This window comes from Balaenoptera musculus, chromosome 16 (assembly GCF_009873245.2).
Source record: "Balaenoptera musculus isolate JJ_BM4_2016_0621 chromosome 16, mBalMus1.pri.v3, whole genome shotgun sequence".
In the NCBI taxonomy this organism is placed as follows: domain Eukaryota; kingdom Metazoa; phylum Chordata; class Mammalia; order Artiodactyla; family Balaenopteridae; genus Balaenoptera; species Balaenoptera musculus.
The window spans coordinates 32901387-32923490 of record NC_045800.1 but is presented as its reverse complement, the minus strand read 5'-3'; the positions used below and the strand labels follow the sequence as shown (position 1 = coordinate 32923490).

Here is a 22104-nt window from a genome sequence, read left to right as displayed (position 1 = left end):
AAAGTGAAGGAGAAACAAGCACTCTCAGACAAACAAAATTGAGAGAATTTGTCTCCAGTACTTGACTGGCAAGAAATATTAAAAAGTTTTTCAGAGAGAAGAAAAATAATATAGGTTAAAAAAACCTCTAATTTACATAAACAAAGGAAGAGCATTACAGAAGAAATGATGGAAGAAATAATGGAAGGTAACATAACACTTTTTATTATTCTTAATTGAATAGTAAGAATATTAATATTGAATATTAAGAAAATTAATATTAAATTGAATACTGATAATATTAATTCTCTTTATTATTCTTAATTGAATAGTTTATTTGCAATAAGAGCAGTAATGTATTTTGTGATTATAGATTATGGATAAATGAAATAAATGAGAGCAAAGATATTAGTGATGCTAGAGAGCATGTTCTAATAGTATGTTAAACAGAAGTGGCAAGAGTGGACATTCTTGTCATGTTCCTGATTTTAGAGGAAAATCTTTCAGCTTTTCACCATTGTGTATAACGCCAATTGACCTTTACCAGACCCAAGGACAGGACCAGCCCTATTCAGAACAACTCCTGCCAGCTGCACCCTTATGTCTAAAGATCTCCCCTTATAACTGTGCAACAGTTTCCGACCCCAACCAATGTTTACTTAACAAAAACTCTTACTTACTGCCATATCCAATTATAATTCTTGATCAACAACTCATATAACTAATTGTGATCTTGCAGTCTTCCCCTTTATAAGCCTCCATCGTTTTGTAGTCCAGTGGAACACAATTCAAGTGTTTCTTGAGTCTGTGTCTCCTGGGCTACAGTCCTAACAAATTCCCAGTAAACACCTTCCTATTTCAATCAGGTCTTTTCTAAAATTTTGGTTAACACTGTGCATATTTCATTCCATTATTTCTGACAAAGACAGACTCCAAAAGGCAACAGAAGCAGTTGTGTCTGGAAGCAACTGGGAGGCTTGAGCCATAGTTTCTCAAGCCCTCCCCACTAAATCCTTGAGATTGGCTCTTCCCTCAGTTACCTGAGCAAGTTTTACCTCTTTGGTTATGGAGAGGGGAGAATACCTATATTTGATTTCATCTCTTGAGAATCTGTGACCCTTTTTCCTTGGAGTTCAGGGACATCTATTTATTGTGAAGCCTGTTATTTTGTGAACAATCAGTTGGGTGTATATTCAGAGTAACATTTTTGGGGTTTGGTTTTGTTTTTCTACAATCGTTCTTGAGGCAGGTTGAGAGTGCATCACAGTGGGCGTCAGAAAATCTCAGTTTAAATCCTGGTTTTATTAATTATGAGCTATGTGACACTGGACATTTCTGTTTACCCAGAATCTTCCTTTCACTCATTTGAAAAATACAAAATTACAGTCTCTGCCTTCCAGTGTTTATTTTGGTGGGGTAGATGTGGAGTTTCAAGGTAAAAGTCATGTACATTTACTTATACAATTACTTTATCTTTGGTCATTGAAGGTGTTTGAATTAAGTTACTGTTAACCACGAATTCCAAGAATGTAGATCTGGTTGAAATCAAGTGGTGTTTATTTGGGGTTTGTTAGGACTGTAGCCCAGGAGACACAGATCCAAGAAGCACTTAAATTGTGTTCTTCCAGACTACAAAATGGGGAAATTAATAAAGGCAGAAAACCACAAGGGCACATAAATTTTTTGTCAAGAATTAAAATTGTAGATGACAATATGTAAGGATGCTTGTAAGCAAGAATTGGTTGGGGTTTGAAATGGTTACATAGTTGTGAAGGGGGAGGGGAACTTTGAAAATATAAAATTATAGCAAGCACCTGTTAGCATATATTGTTTTGAAAATGGCTGGTGGAGTCCTTGAGTTTGACACAGTTGGGAATTCAAGTTCTCAGTGATGCAGGGACATGTCTAAACACATCCACAATGACTATGTGGCTTCATTTTGGGTGCCTGAACCATAGTTATTCCATTTTGATTTTTAAAGGATCTTAAATATATCATCATTAACTATATTATGTATAGGCAAATGTAATATTAATACAGTACATTAAAATATTTAAAAACCTTTCATTTTCAAGGACAGAGTGTCCTAGTGTTAGCTATAGCATTACAAGATAAACATTAAAAAACAAAATAAAAAGTCTTAAAATTTGTATGGAGACACAAAAGACCCTGAATAGCCAAAGCAGTCTTGGGGGGAAAAAACGGTGCTGGAGGAATCAGACTCCCTGACTTCAGACTATACTACAAAGCTACGGTAATCAAGACAATATGGTACTGGCACAAAAAACAAATATAGATCAATGGAACAGGATAGAAAGCCCAGAGATAAACCCACACATCTATGGTCAACTAATCTATGACAAAGGAGGCAAGGATATACAATGGAGAAAAGACAAGTCTCTTCAGTAAGTGGTGCTGGGAAAACTGGACAGCTACATGTAAAAGAATGAAATTAGAACACTCCCTAACACCATACACAAAAATAAACTCAAAATGGATTAGAGACCTAAATGTAAGACCAGACACTATAAAACTCTTAGAGGAAAACATAGGAAGAACACTCTTTGACATAAATCACAGCAAGATCTTTTTTGATCCACCTCCTAGAGTAATGGAAATAAAACCAAAAATAAACAAATGGGACCTAATGAAACTTAAAAGCTTTTGTAAAGCAAACTACAAACAAGATGAAAAGACAACCCTCAGAAAGGGAGAAAATATTTGCAAACAAATCAACTGACAAAGGATTAATCTCCAAAATATATAAACAGCTCATGGAGCTCAATATTAAAAAAACAAACAATCCAATCCAAAAATGGGCAGAAGACCTAAATAGACATTTCTCCAAAGAAGACATACAGATGGCCAAGAAGCACATGAGAAGCTTCTCAACATCACTAATTATTAGAGAAATGCAAATCAAAACTACAATGAGGTATCACCTCATACCAGTTAGAATGGGCATCATCAGAAAATCTACAAACAACAAATGCTGGAGAGGGTGTGGAGAAAAGGAAACCCTCTTGCACTGTTGGTGAGAATGTAAATTGATACAGCCACTATGGAGAACAGTATGGAGGTTCCTTAAAAAACTAAAAATAGAATTACCATATGACCCAGCAATCCCACTACTGGGCATATACCCAGAGAAAACCATAATTCAAAAAGACACATGCACCCCAATGTTCATCGCAGCACTACTTACAATAGCCAGGTCATGGAAGCAACCTAAATGTGCATTGATAGACGAATGGATAATGAAGATGTGGTACATATGTACAATGGAACATTACTCAGCCATAAAAAGGAACGAAATTGGGTCATTTGCAGAGATGTGGATGGACCTAGAGACTGTCATACAGAGTGAAGTAAGTCAGAGAAAAACAAATATCGTATATTAACACATATATGTGGAATATGAAAAATGGTACAGATGAACCGGTTTGCAAGGCAGAAACAGAGACACAGATGTAGAGAACAAATGTATGGACACCAAGGGGGGAAAGCAGGGGTGGGAGGGGTGGCGGGGGATGAATTGGGAGATTGGGATTGACATGTATACACTAATATGTATAAAATGGATAACTAATAAGAACCTGCTGTATAAAAAAATAAAATTAAAAAAAATATATAAGGGAGTAATTTTTAAAACAAAATTATACCTTTTATCTGATAGAATTAGGGGATGGAATTTTCCCCCAGTTTTGTATTTTAAAAAATGTAAATCTAGGGACTTCCCTGGCGGTCCAGTGGTTAAGACGTCACCTTTCAGTGCAGGGGATGCAGGTTCAGTCCCTGGTTGGGGAGCTAAGATCCCACATGCCTCACAGCCAAAAAACCAAAACATAAAACAGAAGCAATATTGTAACAAATTCAATAAAGACTTTAAAAATTGTTCACATCAAAAAAGATCTTTAAAAAATTTAAATCTAAATAACTTTCAAAAAGGTATATATTTTAAATGTGTGTGTATGAAAGTGTGTTGAAATCTACTCTGTGTGTCTGTTCCTCAATACATCATATGTATGTCCCAAGAACAAAGATTTTCTCATTCATGACAGTAATAATATTTGCACTCAGGAGTTATTGTTTATACAATATCGTCTAATACACAACCTATATTTAAATTTTTCCAACTTTCCTAGAATATCTTTTATAGCCTTTCTCTTTGCAATTCAGTCTCCAGTGAAGGAACAAGCATATCATTTGGTTATCTTTTCCCTTTGGTCTCCTGTAATCAAGAACAGTTCTCTTTGTTTCTTTATTTCTTTTCAGTACATTTACCTTTTTGGAGTCCAGGCTAGTAGTCATGTAAAATGTTTGATTGTTTTCTAGATATTAGATTCCAGTTATGATTTTGGTGAGAGAACTATATAGGTAATATGCATGTCCCACTGAATCTCATTGGGGAGGTGAGGGCACATAATATCACTTACCCCATTATTGGTTATGTCAACCTTCTCACTAAATAAAGTGGTATCTCCCAGATGTCTACATTGCAGAGGTTCCATTATTTAATACATAATTAATAAAAATTTATGGCATGGTACTTTAAGACCCTGTGAATATCCTACACCCAAAGCGTTCACCCAACAGCGTTAGCATTTATTGATGGTCCTAAGCTGAATTGTTGCAAAACGATAATTTTTTCTATTTTTATCATCCCTTCTGTGTTTTTAAGCTAGGATAATCCATAGTGAACATCTCCCCCATATTTTTAAATTAAGGGAAACAAATTACACGGCAGTGATAAATACTCCATAATTGTTATCGTACTTCTTCTCATGATCTCAGAAGAGGTCCTTTTTTATTAGGTCAGACTTCTATTTACAAAAGCCCTGGGAATGGATACTCTGGACATTTCAAGTGCCTACAGAGACTTTCATTTTAAGCCACATGTGAGGTAAATGAAAACTGAAGTAATGAAATAGAGCAGCAGATGGGTACAGACACCAGTGTCCAATCTTGATGAAAGCAGAATGGATTCAGAAGGTCTGGTAGCCAAGCCCCCATGTACTCAGTACTTCAGATGCTATGGGAGGCCACTTTAACAAGATCGCTGCCACTGGCCTTAAACTCATTACTGTTAATTGCTTTGTCTGTCTGGCTTGAAATGCCTCTGCTCTTCTTTGGACCTAGGTTTCCTTATCTGTGGACTGAGTTGCAACGTTTCTTTCAGCTCCATGACTTCTTCATAACACATTCCAGGGCACAACCATATTTACATCTCTGACTTCTGTGCTAGATGATGACAAAGAATTCCCCAACCCAGAGGTGTTTGACACTGCCCACTTCCTGGATGAGAGTGGCAACTTTGAGAAAAGCGACAGGCAGCAGAAATTTATTTCCTTCAGTATTTCATGGAACAAGATACCTTTCTGAGATCAGATACAACTTACATGGTGTCCACTCTGGGGCTGGCAGGCTTGCTTTTTGTCCATGAACAGAAGCACCAATCCCAGTGTCTATGTGCTTCCCCTGCCTCGTGATGCATCATTATTGGGCCAGATCACTGAGGCTTAGAGTTGACCCAGTTCTTCCAAATTGAGAAAACTAGAGTATGAATTGATGAAATTCTTCCCCTAGACACATCACTGAAATATACAAGAGCTCCTCAGAAAGTAAAACTCATTAAGACTTTCCTCACCTGCTGTGAGAAAGGTTCATAACTCCACGACTTCACTGAATATTTCCTATGTGATATCCCTCTCTCCCCAGGCTGAGCTCTGGATGGGCACAAAAGGGCCTCACTTTTCAGTTAGGGAAGCAGATAAGTAAATAGGTCATTGTAATCCAGTACAACTAGTGCTGTGAAAGAGGGAAAAAGACTTCTGGGGGGCGGGGGGTGGAGTTTTGGCACAGGGAAAAGTGTGCTTCCTCATACTCTCTTATACTCATACCATGGTGGAAGCCACATTATAATAACAGAAATGATATTTGAGGTACTTCAAAGGGGGCAGAGAAAAGAAGAGAAGGCAGGGCATTTTAAAGGAGCTAATGAACCATAAGAATAGGACATTTGCTCTAGACAAAGGATGTCAGAACCTTCTGCCAAATAACCACAGGGTCAGGGAAGCATTGGGAATGTGGCAAAATACCCTGTAATGATTCCAGTGCACCCTGCTCTTCCTCCAGTCATGATCCTATATCTTGAATATTGGATCTCCACACCTGTAATGTGTGCGCCGAGTCATGGACTCCCCTTCCTTTATTCTATGGGGTTTTATTCCTGCTTTGAGTCTGATACCAACATGATAAGGACAGAGCCTTCCTTCAAGAACTCATATAACGGGGCTTCCCTGGTGGCGCAGTGGTTAAGAATCCGCCTGCCAATGCAGGGGACACGGGTTCGAGCCCTGGTCCGGGAAGATCCCACATGCTGTGGAGCAACTAAGCCCGTGTGCCACAACTACTGAGCCTGTGCTCTAGAGCCCGTGAGCCACAACTGCTGAGCCCGCGCGCCAAAACTACTGAAGCCCATGCACCACAACTACTGAAGCCCGTGCACCTAGAGCCTGTGCTCTGCAACAAGAGAAGCCACCGCAATGAAAAGCCCACGCATCGCAATGAAGAGTAGCCCCTGCTCGCCACAACTAGAGAAAACCCATGCGCAGCAACGAAGACCCAATTCAGCCAAAGATAGATAGATAGATAGATAAATAAATAAATTTATTTAAAAAAATAAATATGTTTGATGCTGCACTGAAAAATTTTCTATGAGAAAGCACATGATTTTTTAGAAATTATGAATAGCATTTATGTTTACCATTCTACAGAAAGCTAATGTAAAAGATAGTTCATAATTGCTTCTTAGTTTTCACTAGAAATTAAGGTTTTTAAAGGTTTTCGACTGAAAAAAAAAACCCTCAATGTAAGAGCCATGAGCTGAGCATTATTCAGTGTCTTACTGAAGACTATAGCCTGGAAGACAGCCTCTCAGATAGCTCTGAAGAACCCCTCCAAAGAGGTAAAAGAGGAGCCAATATATATATGAATTTTTTGGCTGGGAAATACATGTAGTCAAAATATATTTTGGTAAAAAAAAGTTACTGCTGATAAAAAAAAAGAAATTGAGTTAATGATTTTAGTGCTTATATATGGGAAAATGCAAGACTCTGGGGTCCTTAAAATTCTTTCTTAGATATGCACCTTAACTATCTAGGGGCCCATATATCCAAAACACAGAATGCTTAATCCTGAATTCCTTTCAGGGTGTACTTGTAGGTCAGCAACTGCAGTGGCTAATGACTTGATCCTTGTAGAATTGGAATGGTGGGCAACATTCTTTGTTTACAAGGTTAACAATTCTGATTAGTATATGTAATTAAAACTACTAAAATTAATAAGGAAAACATCTTATGCAAGGAAGTTTTTTTTTTTTAAAGATACAAAGAATAGAAATGCATTTTGTTAAGGGAAAAGAAAGTGAATTTGCCCTGAAGCTGGTTCTTTCTTTCTTTTTTTGTTTTGGCTGCGTGGGGTCTTCGTTGCGGCACGCCAGATCTTTGTTGCTGTGTGCTGGATCTTCCTTGTGGCATTCAGAATCTTTAGTTGTGGCATGCGGGCTCTTAGTTGCAGCATGCATGTGGGATCTAGTTCCCTGACCAGGGATCGAACCCAGGCCCCCTGCATTGGGAGGGCAGAGTCTTAACCGCTGGACCACCAGGGAAGTCCCTGGTTATTTCTAAATGGAAAAGAAAATAAAGAATGAACTAATATGGAAATAGAAAGTTGTAGAAGGTTTGTGAGAAAAACAGAAATCTTTAGAAAGGAATTTTATGGGTGGTCAGGACTGGCTAAGACTGAAAAAGTGAATGAGTTTTAATAGTAAAAGCAAGGTGGTGTAAAAGTAGGATTTGTTTTTCTGTTAAGAGGGCAAAGTTTTCTTGGAATATTGATCAACTTTTGATAACAGATTGTAAAGTTTCTCTAACCTGTTAAGTAATCTGTTGAAACTTTCTGTATTTGCCTTTGAAATCTTTTTGTCTCATTGGTTAAGTAAATAAGTATCGTTTCATAGTGACCTACGATCCTATCTGACCAAGTGTTTTAAAATCTGCTGATATCTTTGACAAACTTCCCTAAATCAAATTCTAAATGAAGGTCTTTTGACCTCTAGCTAAATTTGGGATGCTTCAGAAGTTCCCTGAAACATCTCAAAGAGAGAGATTAATTAGGCTTATTTGGTATGTTGAATTACATGGGAAGCATTGTCAAATGAGTAAAGATAAACTTTCTTAGGTTATATGGGTAAACGTTATTAATATAAATGTTCTAGAAATTATGTGAAATTCCTAAAATTGGATATGTCCTGGTATAATGTTATGTCATAATTTTACTTATCTTAAGATGTTATATGTTGCATAAATAACCAAATTTGTCAATTTCATTGTAATCAGGTCTTTAACCATGCCATTTAAAGTCTTTTTTTTTTTTTAACATCTTTATTGGAGTATAATTGCTTTACAATGGTGTGTTAGTTTCTGCTTTATAACAAAGTGAATCAGTTATACATATACATATGTTCCCATATCTCTTCCCTCTTGCGTCTCCCTCCCTCCCACCCTCCCTATCCCACCCCTCTAGGTGGTCACAAAGCACCGAGCTGATCTCCCTGTGCTATGCGGCTGCTTCCCACTAGCTATCTATTTTACATTTGGTAGTGTATATAAGTCCATGCCACTCTCTCACCCTGTCACATCTTACCCCTCCCCCTCCCCATATCCTCAAGTCCATTCTCTAGTAGGTCTGTCTTTATTCCCGTCTTGCCACTAGGTTCTTCATGACCTTTTTTTTTTTTCTTTCCTTAGATTCCATATATATGTGTTAGCATACTGTATTTGTTTTTCTCTTTCTGACTTACTTCACTCTGTATGACAGACTCTAACTCCATCCACCTCACTACAAATACCTCCATTTCGTTTCTTTTTATGGCTGAGTAATATCCCATTGTATATATGTGCCACATCTTCTTTATCCATTCATCTGATGATGGACACTTAGGTTGCTTCCATGTCCTGGCTATTGTAAATAGAGCTGCTATGAACATTTTGGTACATGACTCTTTTTGAATTATGGTTTTTTCAGGGTATATGCCCAGTAGTGGGATTGCTGGGTCGTATGGTAGTTCTATTTTTAATTTTTTAAGGAACCTCCATACTGTTCTCCATAGTGGCTGTATCAATTTACATTCCCACCAACAGTGCAGGAGTGTTCCCTTTTCTCCACACCCTCTCCAGTATTTATTGTTTGTAGATTTTTTGATGATGGCCATTCTGACCGGTGTGAGATGATATCTCATTGTAGTTTTGATTTGCATTTCTCTAATGATTAATGATGTTGAGCATTCTTTCATGTGTCTGTTGGCAATCTGTATATCTTCTTTGGAGAAATGTCTATTTAGGTCTTCTGCCCATTTTTGGATTGGGTTGTTTGTTTTTTTGTTATTGAGCTGCATGAGCTGCTTGTAAATCTTGGAGATTAATCCTTTGTCAGTTGCTTCATTTGCAAATATTTTCTCCCATTCTGAGGGTTGTCTTTTGGTCTTGTTTATGGTTTCCTTTGCTGTGCAAAAGCTTTTAAGTTTCATTAGGTCCCATTTGTTTATTTGTGTTTTTATTTCCATTTCTCTAGGAGTTGGGTCAAAAAGGATCTTGCTGTGATTTATGTCATAGGGTGGTCTGCCTATGTTTTCCTCTAAGTGTTTGATAGTGTCTGACCTTACATTTAGGTCTTTAATCCATTTTGAGTTTATTTTTGTGTATGGCGTTAGGGAGTGTTCTAATTTCATACTTTTACATGCACCTGTCCAGTTTTCCCAGCACCACTTATTGAAGAGGCTGTCTTTTCTCCACTGTATATGCTTGCCTCCTTTATCAAAGATAAGGTGACCATATGTGCGTGGGTTTATCTCTGGGCTTTCTATCCTGTTCCATTGATCTATGTTTCTGTTTTTGTGCCAGTACCAAACCGTGTTGATTACTGTAGCTTTGTGATATAGTCTGAAGTCAGGGAGCCTGATTCCTCCAGCTCCATTTTTCGTTCTCAGGATGGCTTTGGCTGTTCGGGGTCTTTTGTGTTTCCATACAAATTGTGAAATTTTTTGTTCTAGTTCTGTGAAAAATGCCAGTGGTAGTTTGATAGGGATTGCATTGAATCTGTAGATTGCTTTGGGTAGTAGAGTCATTTTCACAATGTTGATTCTTCCAATCCAAGAACATGGTATATCTCTCCATCTATTTGTATCATCTTTAATTTCTTTCATCAGTGTCTTATAATTTTCTGCATACAGGTCTTTTGTCTCCTTAGGTAGGTTTATTCCTAGATATTTTATTCTTTTTGTTGCAATGGTAAACGGGAGTGTTTTCTTAATTTCACTTTCAGATTTTTCATCATTAGTGTATAGGAATGCAAGAGACTTCTGTGCATTAATTTTGTATCCTGCTACTTTACCAAATTCATTGATTAGCTCTAGTAGTTTTCTGGTAGCATCTTTAGGATTCTCTATGTATAGTATCGTGTCATCTGCAAACAGTGACAGCTTTACTTCTTCTTTTCCAATTTGGATTCCTTTTATTTCTTTTTCTTCTCTGATTGCTGTGGCTAACACTTCCAAAACTATGTTGAATAATAGTGGTGAGAGTGGGCAACCTTGTCTTGTTCCTGATCTTAGTGGAAATGGTTTCAGTTTTTCACCACTGAGGACAATGTTGGCTGTGGGTTTGTCATATATGGCCTTTATTGTGTTGAGGAAAGTTCCCTCTATGCCTACTTTCTGCAGGGCTTTTATCATAAATGGGTGTTGAATTTTGTCGAAAGCTTTCTCTGCATCTATTGAGATGATCATATGGTTTTTCTCCTTCAATTTGTTAATATGATGTATCACATTGATTGATTTGCGTATATTGAAGAATCCTTGCATTCCTGGAATAAACCCCACTTGATCATGGTGTATGATCCTTTTAATGTGCTGTTGGATTCTGTTTGCTAGTATTTTGTTAAGGATTTTTGCATCTATGTTCATCAGTGATATTGGCCTGTAGTTTTCTTTCTTTGTGACATCTTTGTCTGGTTTTGGTATCAGGGTGATGGTGGCCTCGTAGAATGAGTTTGGGAGTGTTCCTCCCTCTGCAATATTTTGGAAGAGTTTGAGAAGGATAGGTGTTAGCTCTTCTCTAAATGTTTGATAGAATTCGCCTGTGAAGCCATCTGGTCCCGGGCTTTTGTTTGTTGGAAGGTTTTTAATCACAGTTTCAATTTCAGTGCTCGTGATTGGTCTATTCATCTTTTCTATTTCTTCCTGGTTCAGTCTCGGCAGGTTGTGCATTTCTAAGAATTTGTCCATTTCTTCCAGGTTGTCCATTTTATTGGCATAGAGTTGCTTGTAGTAGTCTCTCATGATCGTTTGTATTTCTGCAGTGTCAGTTGTTACTTCTCCTTTTTCATTTCTAATCCTATTGATTTGAGTCTTCTCCCTTTTTCTCTTGATGAGTCTGGCTAATGGTTTATCAATTTTGTTTATCTTCTCAAAGAACCAGCTTTTAGTTTTATTGACCTTTGCTATTGTCTCCTTCATTTCTTTTTCATTTATTTCTGATCTGATCTTTATGATTTCTTTCCTTCTGCTAGCTTTGGGGTTTTTTTGTTCTTCTTTCTCTAATTGCTTTAGGTGCAAGGTTAGGTTGTTTATTCAAGATGTTTCCTGTTTCTTGATGTAGGCTTGTATTGCTATAAACTTCCCTCTTAGAACTGCTTTTGCTGCATCCCATAGGTTTTGGGTCATCGTGTCTCCATTGTCATTTGTTTCTAGGTATTATTTGATTTCCCCTTTGATTTCTTCAGTGATCACTTCGTTATTAAGTAGTGTATTGTGTAGCCTCCATGTGTTTGTATTCTTTACAGATCTTTTCCTGTAATTGATATCTAGTCTCATGGCGTTGTGGTCGGAAAAGATACTTGATACGATTTCAATTTTCTTAAATTTACCAAGGCTTGATTTGTGACCCAAGATATGATCTATCCTGGAGAATGTTCCATGAGCACTTGAGAAAAATGTGTATTCTGTTGTTTTTGGGTGGAATGTCCTATAAATATCAATTAAGTCCATCTTGTTTAACGTATCATTTAAAGCTTGTGTTTCCTTATTTATTTTCATTTTGGATGATCTGTCCATTGGTGAAAGTGGGGTGTTAAAGTCCCCTACTATGATTGTGTTACTGTCGATTTCCCCTTTTATGGCTGTTAGTATTTGCCTTATGTATTGAGGTGCTCCTATGTTGGGTGCATAAATATTTACAATTGTTATACCTTCTTCTTGGATCGATCCCTTGATTATTATATAGTGTCCTTCTTTGTCTCTTGTAAAAGTCTTTATTTTAAATTCTATTTTGTCTGATATGAGAATTGCTACTCCAGCTTTCTTTTGATTTCCATTTGCATGGAATATCTTTTTCCATCCCCTCACTTTCAGTCTGTGTGTGTCCCTAGGTCTGAAGTGGGTCTCTTGTAGACAGCATATATACGGGTCTTGTTTTTGTATCCATTCAGCCAGTCTGTGTCTTTTGGTGGGAGCATTTAATCCATTTACATTTAAGGTAATTGTCGATATGTATGTTCCTATTCCCATTTTCTTAAATGTTTTGGGTTTGTTATTGTAGGTGTTTTCCTTCTCTTGTGTTTCTTGCCTAGAGAAGTTCCGTCAGCATTTGTTGTAAAGCTGGTTTGGTGGTGCTGAACTCTCTCAGCTTTTGCTTGTCTGTAAAGGTTTTAATTTCTCCATCAAGTCTGAATGAGATCCTTGCTGGGTAGAGTAATCTTGGTTGTAGGTTTTTCTCCTTCATCACTTTAAGTATATCCTGCCACTCCCTTCTGGCTTGCAGAGTTTCTGCTGAAAGATCAGCTGTTAACCTTATGGGGATTCCCTTGTGTGTTATTTGTTGTTTTTCCCGTGCTGCTTTTAATATGTTTTCTTTATATTTAATTTTTGATAGTTTGATTAATATGTGTCTTGGCGTGTTTCTCCTTGGATTTATCCTGTATGGGACTCTCTGTGCTTCCAGGATTTGATTAACGATTTCCTTTCCCATATTAGGGACGTTTTCAACTATAATCTCTTCAAATATTTTCTCAGTCCCTTTCTTTTTCTCTTCTTTTTCTGGGACCCCTATAATTCAAATGTTGGTGCGTTTAATGTTGTCCTAGAGGTCTCTGAGACTGTCCTCAGTTCTTTTCATTCTTTTTTCTTTATTCTGCTCTGCAGTAGTTACTTCCACTATTTTATCTTCCAGGTCACTTACCCGTTCTTCTGCCTCAGTTATTCTGCTATTGATCCCTTCTAGAGTATTTTTAATTTCATTTATTGTGTTTTTCATCGTTGCTTGGTTCCTCTAGTTCTTCTACGTCCTTGTTAAATGTTTCTTGCATTTTGTCTGTTCTATTTCCAAGATTTTGGATCATCTTTACTATCATTATTCTGAATTCTTTTTCAGGTAGACTGCCTATTTCCTCTTCATTTGTTAAGTCTGGTGTGTTTTGACCCTGCTCCTTCATCTGCTGTGTGTTTTTCTGTCTTCTCATTTTGCTTATCTTACTGTGTTTGGGGTCTCCTTTTCACAGGCTGCAGGTTCATAGCTCCTGTTGTTTTTGGTATCTGTCCCCAGTGGCTAAGGTTGGTTCAGTGGGTTGTGTAGGCTTCCTGGTGGAGGGGACTAGTGCCTGTGTTTTGGTGGATGAGGCTGGATCTTGTCTTTCTGGTGGGCACGTCCACGTCTGGTGGTGTGTTTTGGGGTGTCTGTGGCCTTATTATGATTTTAGGCAGCCTCTCTGCTAATGGATGGGTCTGTGTTCCTGTCTTGCTAGTTGTTTGGCATAGGGTGTCCAGCACTGTAGCTTGCTGGTCGTTGAGTGAAGCTGGGTCTTGATGCTGAGATGGAGATCTCTGAGAGATTTTCACCGTTTGGTATTACGTGGAGCTGGGAGGCTCTTGTGGATCAGTGTCCTGAAGTTGGCTCTCCCACCTCAGAGGCACAGCCCTGATGCCTGGCTGGACCACCAAGAGACTTTCATCCACACGGCTCAGAATAAAAGGGAGAAAAAATAGAAAGAAAGAAAGAAAGAGGATAAAATAAAATAAAGCTATTATAATAAAAAATAAGAAAAAAATTATTAAGAAAAAAATTTTTAATTTTTTAAAATAAAAAATAAGAAAAGAACTATTAAGAAAAAATTTATTAAGAAAAAAATTTTTAAGTTAAAAAAAAAAAACGGACGGACCAAACCCTAGGACAAATGGTGAAAGCAAAGCTATACAGACAAAATCTCACCCAGAAGCATACACATATACACTCACAAAAAAAGGAAAAGGGGAAAAATTAATATATCCTGCTCCCAAAGTCCACCTCCTGAATTTGGGATGATTCGTTTTCTGTTCAGGTTTTCAACAGATGCAGGTACATCAAGTTGTTTGTGGAGCTTTAATCCGCTGCTTCTGAGGCTGCTGGGAGAAATTTCCCTTTCTCTTCTTTGTTCGTACAGCTCCCGGGGTTCAGCTTTGGATTTGGACCCGCCTCTGCGTGTAGGTCGCCTGAGGGCGTCTGTTCTTCGCTCACACAGGACGGGGTTAAAGGAGCAGCTGATGCGGGGGCTCTGGCTCACTCAGGCCAGGGGGAGGGAAGGGTATGGATGCGGGGCGAGCCTGCGGCAGCAGAGGCCGGCGTGACGTTGCACCAGCCTGAGGCACGCCGCGCGTTCTCCCGGGGAAGTTGTCCCTGGATCACGGGAGCCTGGCAGTGGCGGGCTGCACAAGCTCCCGGGAGGGGAGGCGTGGAGAGTGACCTGTGCTCGCACACAGGCTTCTTGGTGGCGGCAGCAGCAGCCTTAGCGTCTCATGCCCGTCTCTGGGGTCCGCGCTGATAGCCGCGGCTCGCGCCCATCTCTGGAGCTCATTTAGGCGGTGCTCTGAATCCCCTCTCCTTGCTCACCGCGAAACAAAGAGGCAAGAAAAAGTCTCTTGCCTCTTAGGCAGCTGCAGACTTTTTCCTGGACTCCCTCCTGGCTAGCTGTGGTGCACTAACCCCTTCAGGCTGTGTTCACGCCGCCAACCCCAGTCCTCTCCCTGCGATCCGATCCGACTGAAGCCCGAGCCTCAGCTCCCAGCCCCTGCCTGCCCCGGCGGCTGAGCAGACAAGCCTCTCGGGCTGGTGAGTGCTGCTCGGCGCTGATCCTCTGTGCAGGAATCTCTCCGCTTTGCCCTCCGCACCCCTGTTGCTGTGCTCTCCTCCGTGGCTCCGAAGCTTCCCCCCTCCGCCACCCCCAGTCTCTGCCTGCGAAGGGGTTTCCTAGTGTGTGGAAACCTTTTCTCCTTCCCAGCTCCTTCCCACTGGTGCCGTCCCTATTCTTTTGTCTCTGTTATTTCTTTTCTCTTTTGCCCTACCCAGGTACGTGGGGAGTTTCTTGCCTTTTGGGAGGTCTGACGTCTTCTGCCAGCGTTCAGTGGGTGTTCTGTAGGAGCAGTTCCACGTGTAGATGTATTTCTAATGTATCTGTGGGAAGGAAGGTGATCTCCGCGTCTTACTCTTCCGCCATCTTGCCCCCCATTTAAAGTCTTTGACATTTATATTACTCTGATGCTTTTACAAAAATGAAGATCTTCAAGAAGTTTCATAGAAAGGACTTTTTAGAAACATAGGTTTCTGATACCTTTTAGATCATACCACTGAACTGGGTAAGAAATTACAGAATTCTAACGGAAAACCTGATGGCTTCATAAACTTCTAACAAGAGATCGAGATCAATAAGAATTAATTACATGGGACCGAATGAACTGATGAATATGATTTATAAGTTTTATGACTTTTTGTCTGAAATAGTACTGGCTTTTAATATTTGTTTTCTAGATATGAGGAAACCTTTCCTCTTATGCTAACTATGACTATGTATAATATACATAAATATTTAAATTCTATCACATATTATCACTGTTTTATACATTTTTTATTTATTTGGAGTTACCCACATATTTAATTTTGTTCCTGCTTCACTCTTTTATCTGGGATTTCCCCCCTTCTTCTTAAAAAATATTTTTTACGGGCTTCCCTGGTGGCGCAGTGGTTGAGAATCTGCCTGCCAATGCAGGGGACACGGGTTCGAACCCTGGCCTGGGAAGATCCCACATGCCGCGGAGCAACTAGACCCGTGAGCCACAACTACTGTGCCTGCGCGTCTGGAGCCTGTGCTCCGCAACAAGAGAGGTCGCGATAGTGAGAGGCCCGCACACCGCGATGAAGAGTGGCCCCCGCTTGCCGCAACTAGAGAAAGCCCTTGCACAGAAACGAAGACCCAACACAGCCAAAAATAAATAAATAAAATTTAAAATATATATATATATATTTTTTACTATTACCCTTTAGTTCGTTATGCTAATGACAAACCTGTTGTTTTTCTGTAAATGTTTTCATTTTTTTCAAAAGATATTTTTACTTGTATACAATTCTTAGGTTTGTTATTATATCCTTTTAGCACATTAAAGCTACCTTTCCATTGAGGTCCAGTTTCCATTTTTGCTGTTGCAAAATTAATTATCAATTTAAGTTTTTCTTCTTAGGTGGAATCTCTTTCTCTTTCTTTTCCTTCTTTCTTTCTTCCTTCCTTCCTGTTCTCTTTCTTTCTTTCTTCCTTTCCTTCCTTTCCTTTCCCTTCTTTCCTTCCTTCCTTTTCTTTCTTCCTGTCTTTCTTTCTTTCTTCCTTCTTGTCTTTCCTTTCCTTTTCCTTCCTTCCTTCCTGCCTTCCTCCGTCCCTCCCTCCCTTCCTTCCTTTCTTTCCTCTTTATACTCCCTCCTGACTAAAGTATACCTATGTAAACAAAGATGAAGCATTTATCTTTTTATCTCTACCTGATCCATCCAGAATTTGGCTTTTTCAGCTGGCTTCCCTCTGGACTTGGTGGTGTATTGTGATCCAGATTGCAACCAGTTATACTAATCATTGTTCTAATTTGTTCTTTGTTGTTTTTAAACTGTTTATGCTTTGTGTCTCTCATTGCTGTACTATAGCCTTATTAATGCTACTAGCGCTATTACTCATACCATATTTTATAAGATTGTTGTTTCTTGTATTACCCAATGTGTAACCAGGTCTCTGGCAAAATTAACGATGGTTAACGATGGCTAAATGTCTTGAGGCAATTGGTCACATATATATAGCTCTCCATAAAATTAATTGTAATAGTGTAACTCTAAATATGGGAAAAAGCAATAAGGGAGAAACATTTCCTGGATCATAATAGGCTAGTAAGATAGATGATCCGGAGACTCTTTAGGATAACAAGGCCTAATTCAGAATAGCACACGAATAGCCTGTAAGCGAAATCCTCACCTGACCTAGGAATGAGTCTTCCCAGCTCCATGGGACAAATTGGTCATGAAATCCCTACCAAACCTTGGTCAAATTTATGACCAAAAGTGGGAAGTGAACAAAAAAGGACCATGAGCATCAGTCATCACCCAGTTATGCAAGTGGGTTAAATCACAACCCACCGCAGTCAGCCACCAACAGTGCACCCTGAGGGGAATTCATGAAAAGCAGGATGAGGCACTCTGCTTTGGATAAACAGGCCCCTAGATAATTAGATGCATATCTCAGGAAGAATTTCAAGGACCCCAGATTCTTGCATCTTCCCATATGTAGAAAAACCTAAAATCACTAACTTGAGACATCTGTTCTTTGTGATTAGCAGTGATCTTTTACCAAGTTGCATACCTGACGACACGTATTTCCCAGCCCCAAAAAAGTCATGTGTATCCTGGCTCCTCGCCCACCTCTTCAGAGCAGTTCCTCAGAGCTACTGAGTGGCTGTCTCCCGGGCGGGAGTCCTCAGTAAGACCCCGAGTCAAACTTAAACCCGCAATTCTCATGTCGTGCATTTTTCTTTAAGTCAACATAGGGTTTGGCTGGAGAAATCATCGGGACGCTTTCAAAATAGCTGTCCTACTGGAGGACGGGCAGAATTGAGAAGCCAGAGTGCAAGGCAATTAGAAGAGATTTGGTGGACACATGGGAACAAGGGAAAAGAACATGGTATCTAGAAGCGAAGCAGAAATCCAAGATGTCTTGTTTTAAGGTAGGTGCAGGTTGTGTGGTCCAATAACGTAGCCAGTAGCTACACATGCCTATTGAGAATTTGACACGTGGCTAGTGGCATAGATTAAAATGATAACACTTTGGATATATGGCACTAAATACAATATATTATTAAAATTGATTTATTGATTTTACCTTTTTCTTTTTCTATGTGGCTATTAGAAAGTTTTAAATTACATATGTGGCTTTCATTGTACTTCTTTGGACAATGGTGAAGCATCCATTTACAGATTCATTCACCAAACATTTGTGGACTATCTCCCTGCTCAGTGCTGAGTAGACGAAGCTGATACAGATAGAGGAACAGCTCTTATGGGGGCTTCATTCTTTTCAGGAGACTATGATTAGTGTCTTATGTGATGTGTGCCCAGGAGGTGTGCCCTGGATACAGGATCACAACAGATCCTAGGCATGGTGGGCCAGCAGAGAAGGCTATCTAGAGGAGGGATGCTGGGGCTTTGTCCTGAAAGACCACTGATGTTAACTAAATCAAGAAGTGGAAGAAGAGCGTTCCAAGTCAGAGGGAATCACTTCATCAAGGTCTGTGACTCTGGCTGTTTTTCCTCTCCAGGAAGTTGTCCAAAAGCTTAGTAATTAAAGAATGATGCAAGTCAGATCAGAGATATTCCAATACATTTCTTCCATTTTGCCTTCATTTTAGAGTAAGCGTGACAGAAGAAATAAAATCAGATGAACATGGTAGGCAAGAAGGACAAGAAATAGGTCAAATCTTAAATTGCTCTTGGCAGGAAATAACTCTATCAATATAAACTAAAGGCTGGAGGAAAAGAGGAGTTCTTGGCCACAAAACACAACTTGCACTGAGGACAGTAATGCTGACATCCTGTTTCATTTTTTTTGGGAAACAAATTAGCCTTGGAGGCCATGGATAACAGCCATAGTGGTCACTTGACACTCCCGGTATCTGGCCTCCACCGGAAGGGAGGCACCCTGTATGTAAGATCCACTCCTAAGAAGTAATACTGTCGTTGAACAAGAAAAGCATCAGACATTTGGCACATTATCTGAGGAAAAGGACTGGAGAAAGTTCTAAGAATGTATATTACCCATTCATCCCCCTCCAGTCAATAAACCCAAGTCACAGTTGTTACTGTATTTGTAAATGCATCAAACTTGCTGTGGTTCAGAGCTTTCATTTTATGTTGATTTGCCCAAATTACGAAGTTTCAGCCACCTTGCCTTTTACAAACTTAGAAACAGAAAGAGTTTAAAGTAAGGATTAATAGAAAGAGGAAGGAAAGAAGGAAGGAAAAGATAGAAAGAAAAATCAAGAGCTTTAACATGAAGTAATTTTCTGCCTGAAAGTTTTTCTTCAGTCTTATAGATTAGAACTGCTTGTGTCTAAACTGTCTGCAGTGTGTCCAAGTTTCAGAGATCTGCAAAGTGAAATCCCAGCGCCACCATCTAACTAGAATCCTTACTATTAGAAAGCTAGTCCCTTCATCAGTAAAGGACATCAGCTATTGCCCGGGGTGATGAATACTACTTAAGGGTAGATGATTTGCTGTTTCAGAGGAAGAAGGGTTGGTGGAGTGACCTGTCCATCTCTCTTAACAAATCAGTCTCTAGAGCAACGGGGGTGCTACTGTTTGAGCAAATGACTCCTTTAGTGGTTGGCCACCAAGAGATGACCTACGGTAACCTAAGATCTCTGACTCAAGGCCCCTTAACGGCCAGGGTTCCAGGTCTCTTCCTGGAGGAGAATGCATTTGCCACTTCCCTGAGCAACCTGCAGGTTTAGGGCTGCTGGCCACGGTCCTGAGTTTGCTTCCCTTCACAAAGGAGAGGGGTTGTGATGGCAGCAAACCAGCCTGGTAAAGCTCACCATCTGTTATTTGGAAAGCATTCATTTCCTCTAAGTCCCCAAACATCCAGATGTAAAGAAAACATTTCATCACAACATAACTATCTTATATTAGCATCAGAGAAAGATAATTTGGAGCAGTCTTCAAAGAAATGTAAGAACATGGCTGTTGGGAAGTGCCTGGTGGTCCAGTGGTTAGGACTGCGAGCTCTCACTGCCAAGGGCCCGGGTTCAGTCCCTGCTCGGGGAACTAAGGTCCCCATTTGCCACATGGTGGGGCCAGAAAAAAAAAAAAAAAAAAAGGCTGTTTTCAGATGCCAGTTTTCTCACACCTGGAGGAGAAGGTGTGCAAATCTCAGAGGTATGGGAACCCCCAAACAAGAGGAGAGGCCTCAGAAATCTCGTCTGGCTTGAGACAGGAAATAGGATACATGGTCACATGAAAAAGAGACACCACACTGCCTTGAAGTCTATTAATTTATTGGGTGAAACGAAATCATTGTCAGACTTATTAAATTTGGTTTGGTTCAAGTTTGGCTGATGCCATTTGCAGCAGAGATGAATGGAGGAGAAGAGAAGACACAGTGATGCTGGTAAGGGGACACTGAACGAAACCATCTTCTGTTAATTATAAAAGCGGGCATCACACAGCCAGCGTGAGTCAGTTAGCTGACGAGCAGGGATAAAACCAAAGCGAGAACTTTCTAGATAAGAGAAGCCAGAGCTTTCAGAGGACAAGATGCAGCAGGGGCTCGTTGGGAGACCAGCGTTCGGTGCTGAGCTGCCGGCTCACTTGGGGAACACAGTGATCACATCGTAGCCCTCAGGTGGAGTGACCCGCTCCCGGGCGTGCTTTTCACAGTAGATCTGATCCTCCACAAAGAAATGGCCCTTCTGTTTCAGGTTGGTGCCACAGTCGGTGCACACGTAACACTCAGGGTGGCGGTGACGGTCCCGCAGCTTCACAAACACGCCGCTGCAGGAGGGAGGGAGGAGAGGGGCTCCTTTAGTGACAAGCACCTGAAGGGGGCACCAGGCCTGGGAGCTCCTCCCAAGGGGCCCATGTGGCAGATCAGGGCCTTCTCCCAAGGGGCCCAGCTGGCAGATCAGAGCCTCCTAACTGGCCTCCAGTCATAAAGGGGCTTTCTCATGCCTGGGGTCCAAAGACATTACCCTTGAAGCCTTCGGGAAGTCCTTCCCACTTCAACAGAGCAGCCCTACTTTTTCTGGTTTTACATGTTCATACCCTAAGGGTTCTACAGCCAAGGAAAGCCTTCACCACCTGGCTCTGGGACACAGGACCTACCTGGCCTCTCTGCTCCATTTTCCAGGCAGGATTTTTTTCTCCATCACACCCGAAATGTGCAACATCCAGCACTTTCCACATTTTCATGGTTTACCCAACCTGCAGGGCCTCTGATGCCCTGGAAGGCAGATACTCACACAATGCCGGTGCCACACTTGTCACACATGGGCAGCTTCTGGGCATTTCCAATCGATGCAGCCACTTTGGTGACTGGAGCCTTAACACTTCTGAATCCTGAGGGCTTGTTGGGATCCCCTAAAAGGAGGAGAACACTTGGGTTGGCCGGAAGTGTAGGATTGCATAAGTATCATTTAGCTCTTTCAGATTCACTTATATGTATGTTCCAGCAAGGTCATGGGCACTGAAGTCAAACAGACTTGACTCTGCTGTGTGATCCTGGGCAAGTTACTTCTCTGGTCTGCAGTTTCCTTTTCTATGAAACAGGAGATCATTTCCCCTTCACAGTGGGACAAAAAGATTTAAAAAGACACATAAAGCCCTCCCTGGCACATGGTCAGCCCTCAAAACACAAATTACATTACCTGCTGATTAAATACATGCAAACACTGATATGGGACTTAAAAATGCTTTATATAGATAGAAAAAAAATAAATAAAAATGTCTGATAATCGAAAGGCAGTGTAGTCAGATGCCAAAAGAAACCCACATTACAAAGAGAACAAAATCATTCTAGTAGAGTGTGCTACAAGCAGCCAGATAAAAACCACCCGCTACAGGGCAGAGTCAGCAGCAACCTTCCCGCAGTCAGCTTTCTGTGTACAAAACAAAGCTCCTAAGTTGCTGGGTGCTGAACTGCCTACAGCCCGGTTCATCACCTGTGTACAGCCCTGTGTTACGG

The 22104-nt window shown here is 40.3% G+C and overlaps 2 protein-coding genes across 2 annotated transcripts in view; one reads left to right on the top strand and one right to left on the bottom strand.

Moving 5' to 3' along the window:
* Nucleotides 1–18149, top strand: part of LOC118882389 (cytochrome P450 2C18-like) — a 65112-nt gene extending 46963 nt beyond the window's left edge. The window contains 1 exon segment of the mRNA XM_036828065.1: nt 17909–18149. Coding sequence (XP_036683960.1) covers nt 17909–17985 — 77 coding nt within the window. The 3' untranslated portion in view covers nt 17986–18149.
* A 2253-nt stretch (nt 18150–20402) lies between these two features.
* PDLIM1 (PDZ and LIM domain 1) overlaps nt 20403–22104 on the bottom strand; it is a 47363-nt gene continuing 45661 nt past the window's right edge. The window contains exons 6-7 of the mRNA XM_036828131.1: nt 21383–21500; nt 20403–20915 (exon numbers count right to left, since the gene is read on the bottom strand). Coding sequence (XP_036684026.1) covers nt 20729–20915; nt 21383–21500 — 305 coding nt within the window. The 3' untranslated portion in view covers nt 20403–20728. The remainder of the gene's footprint in view (nt 20916–21382; nt 21501–22104) is intronic.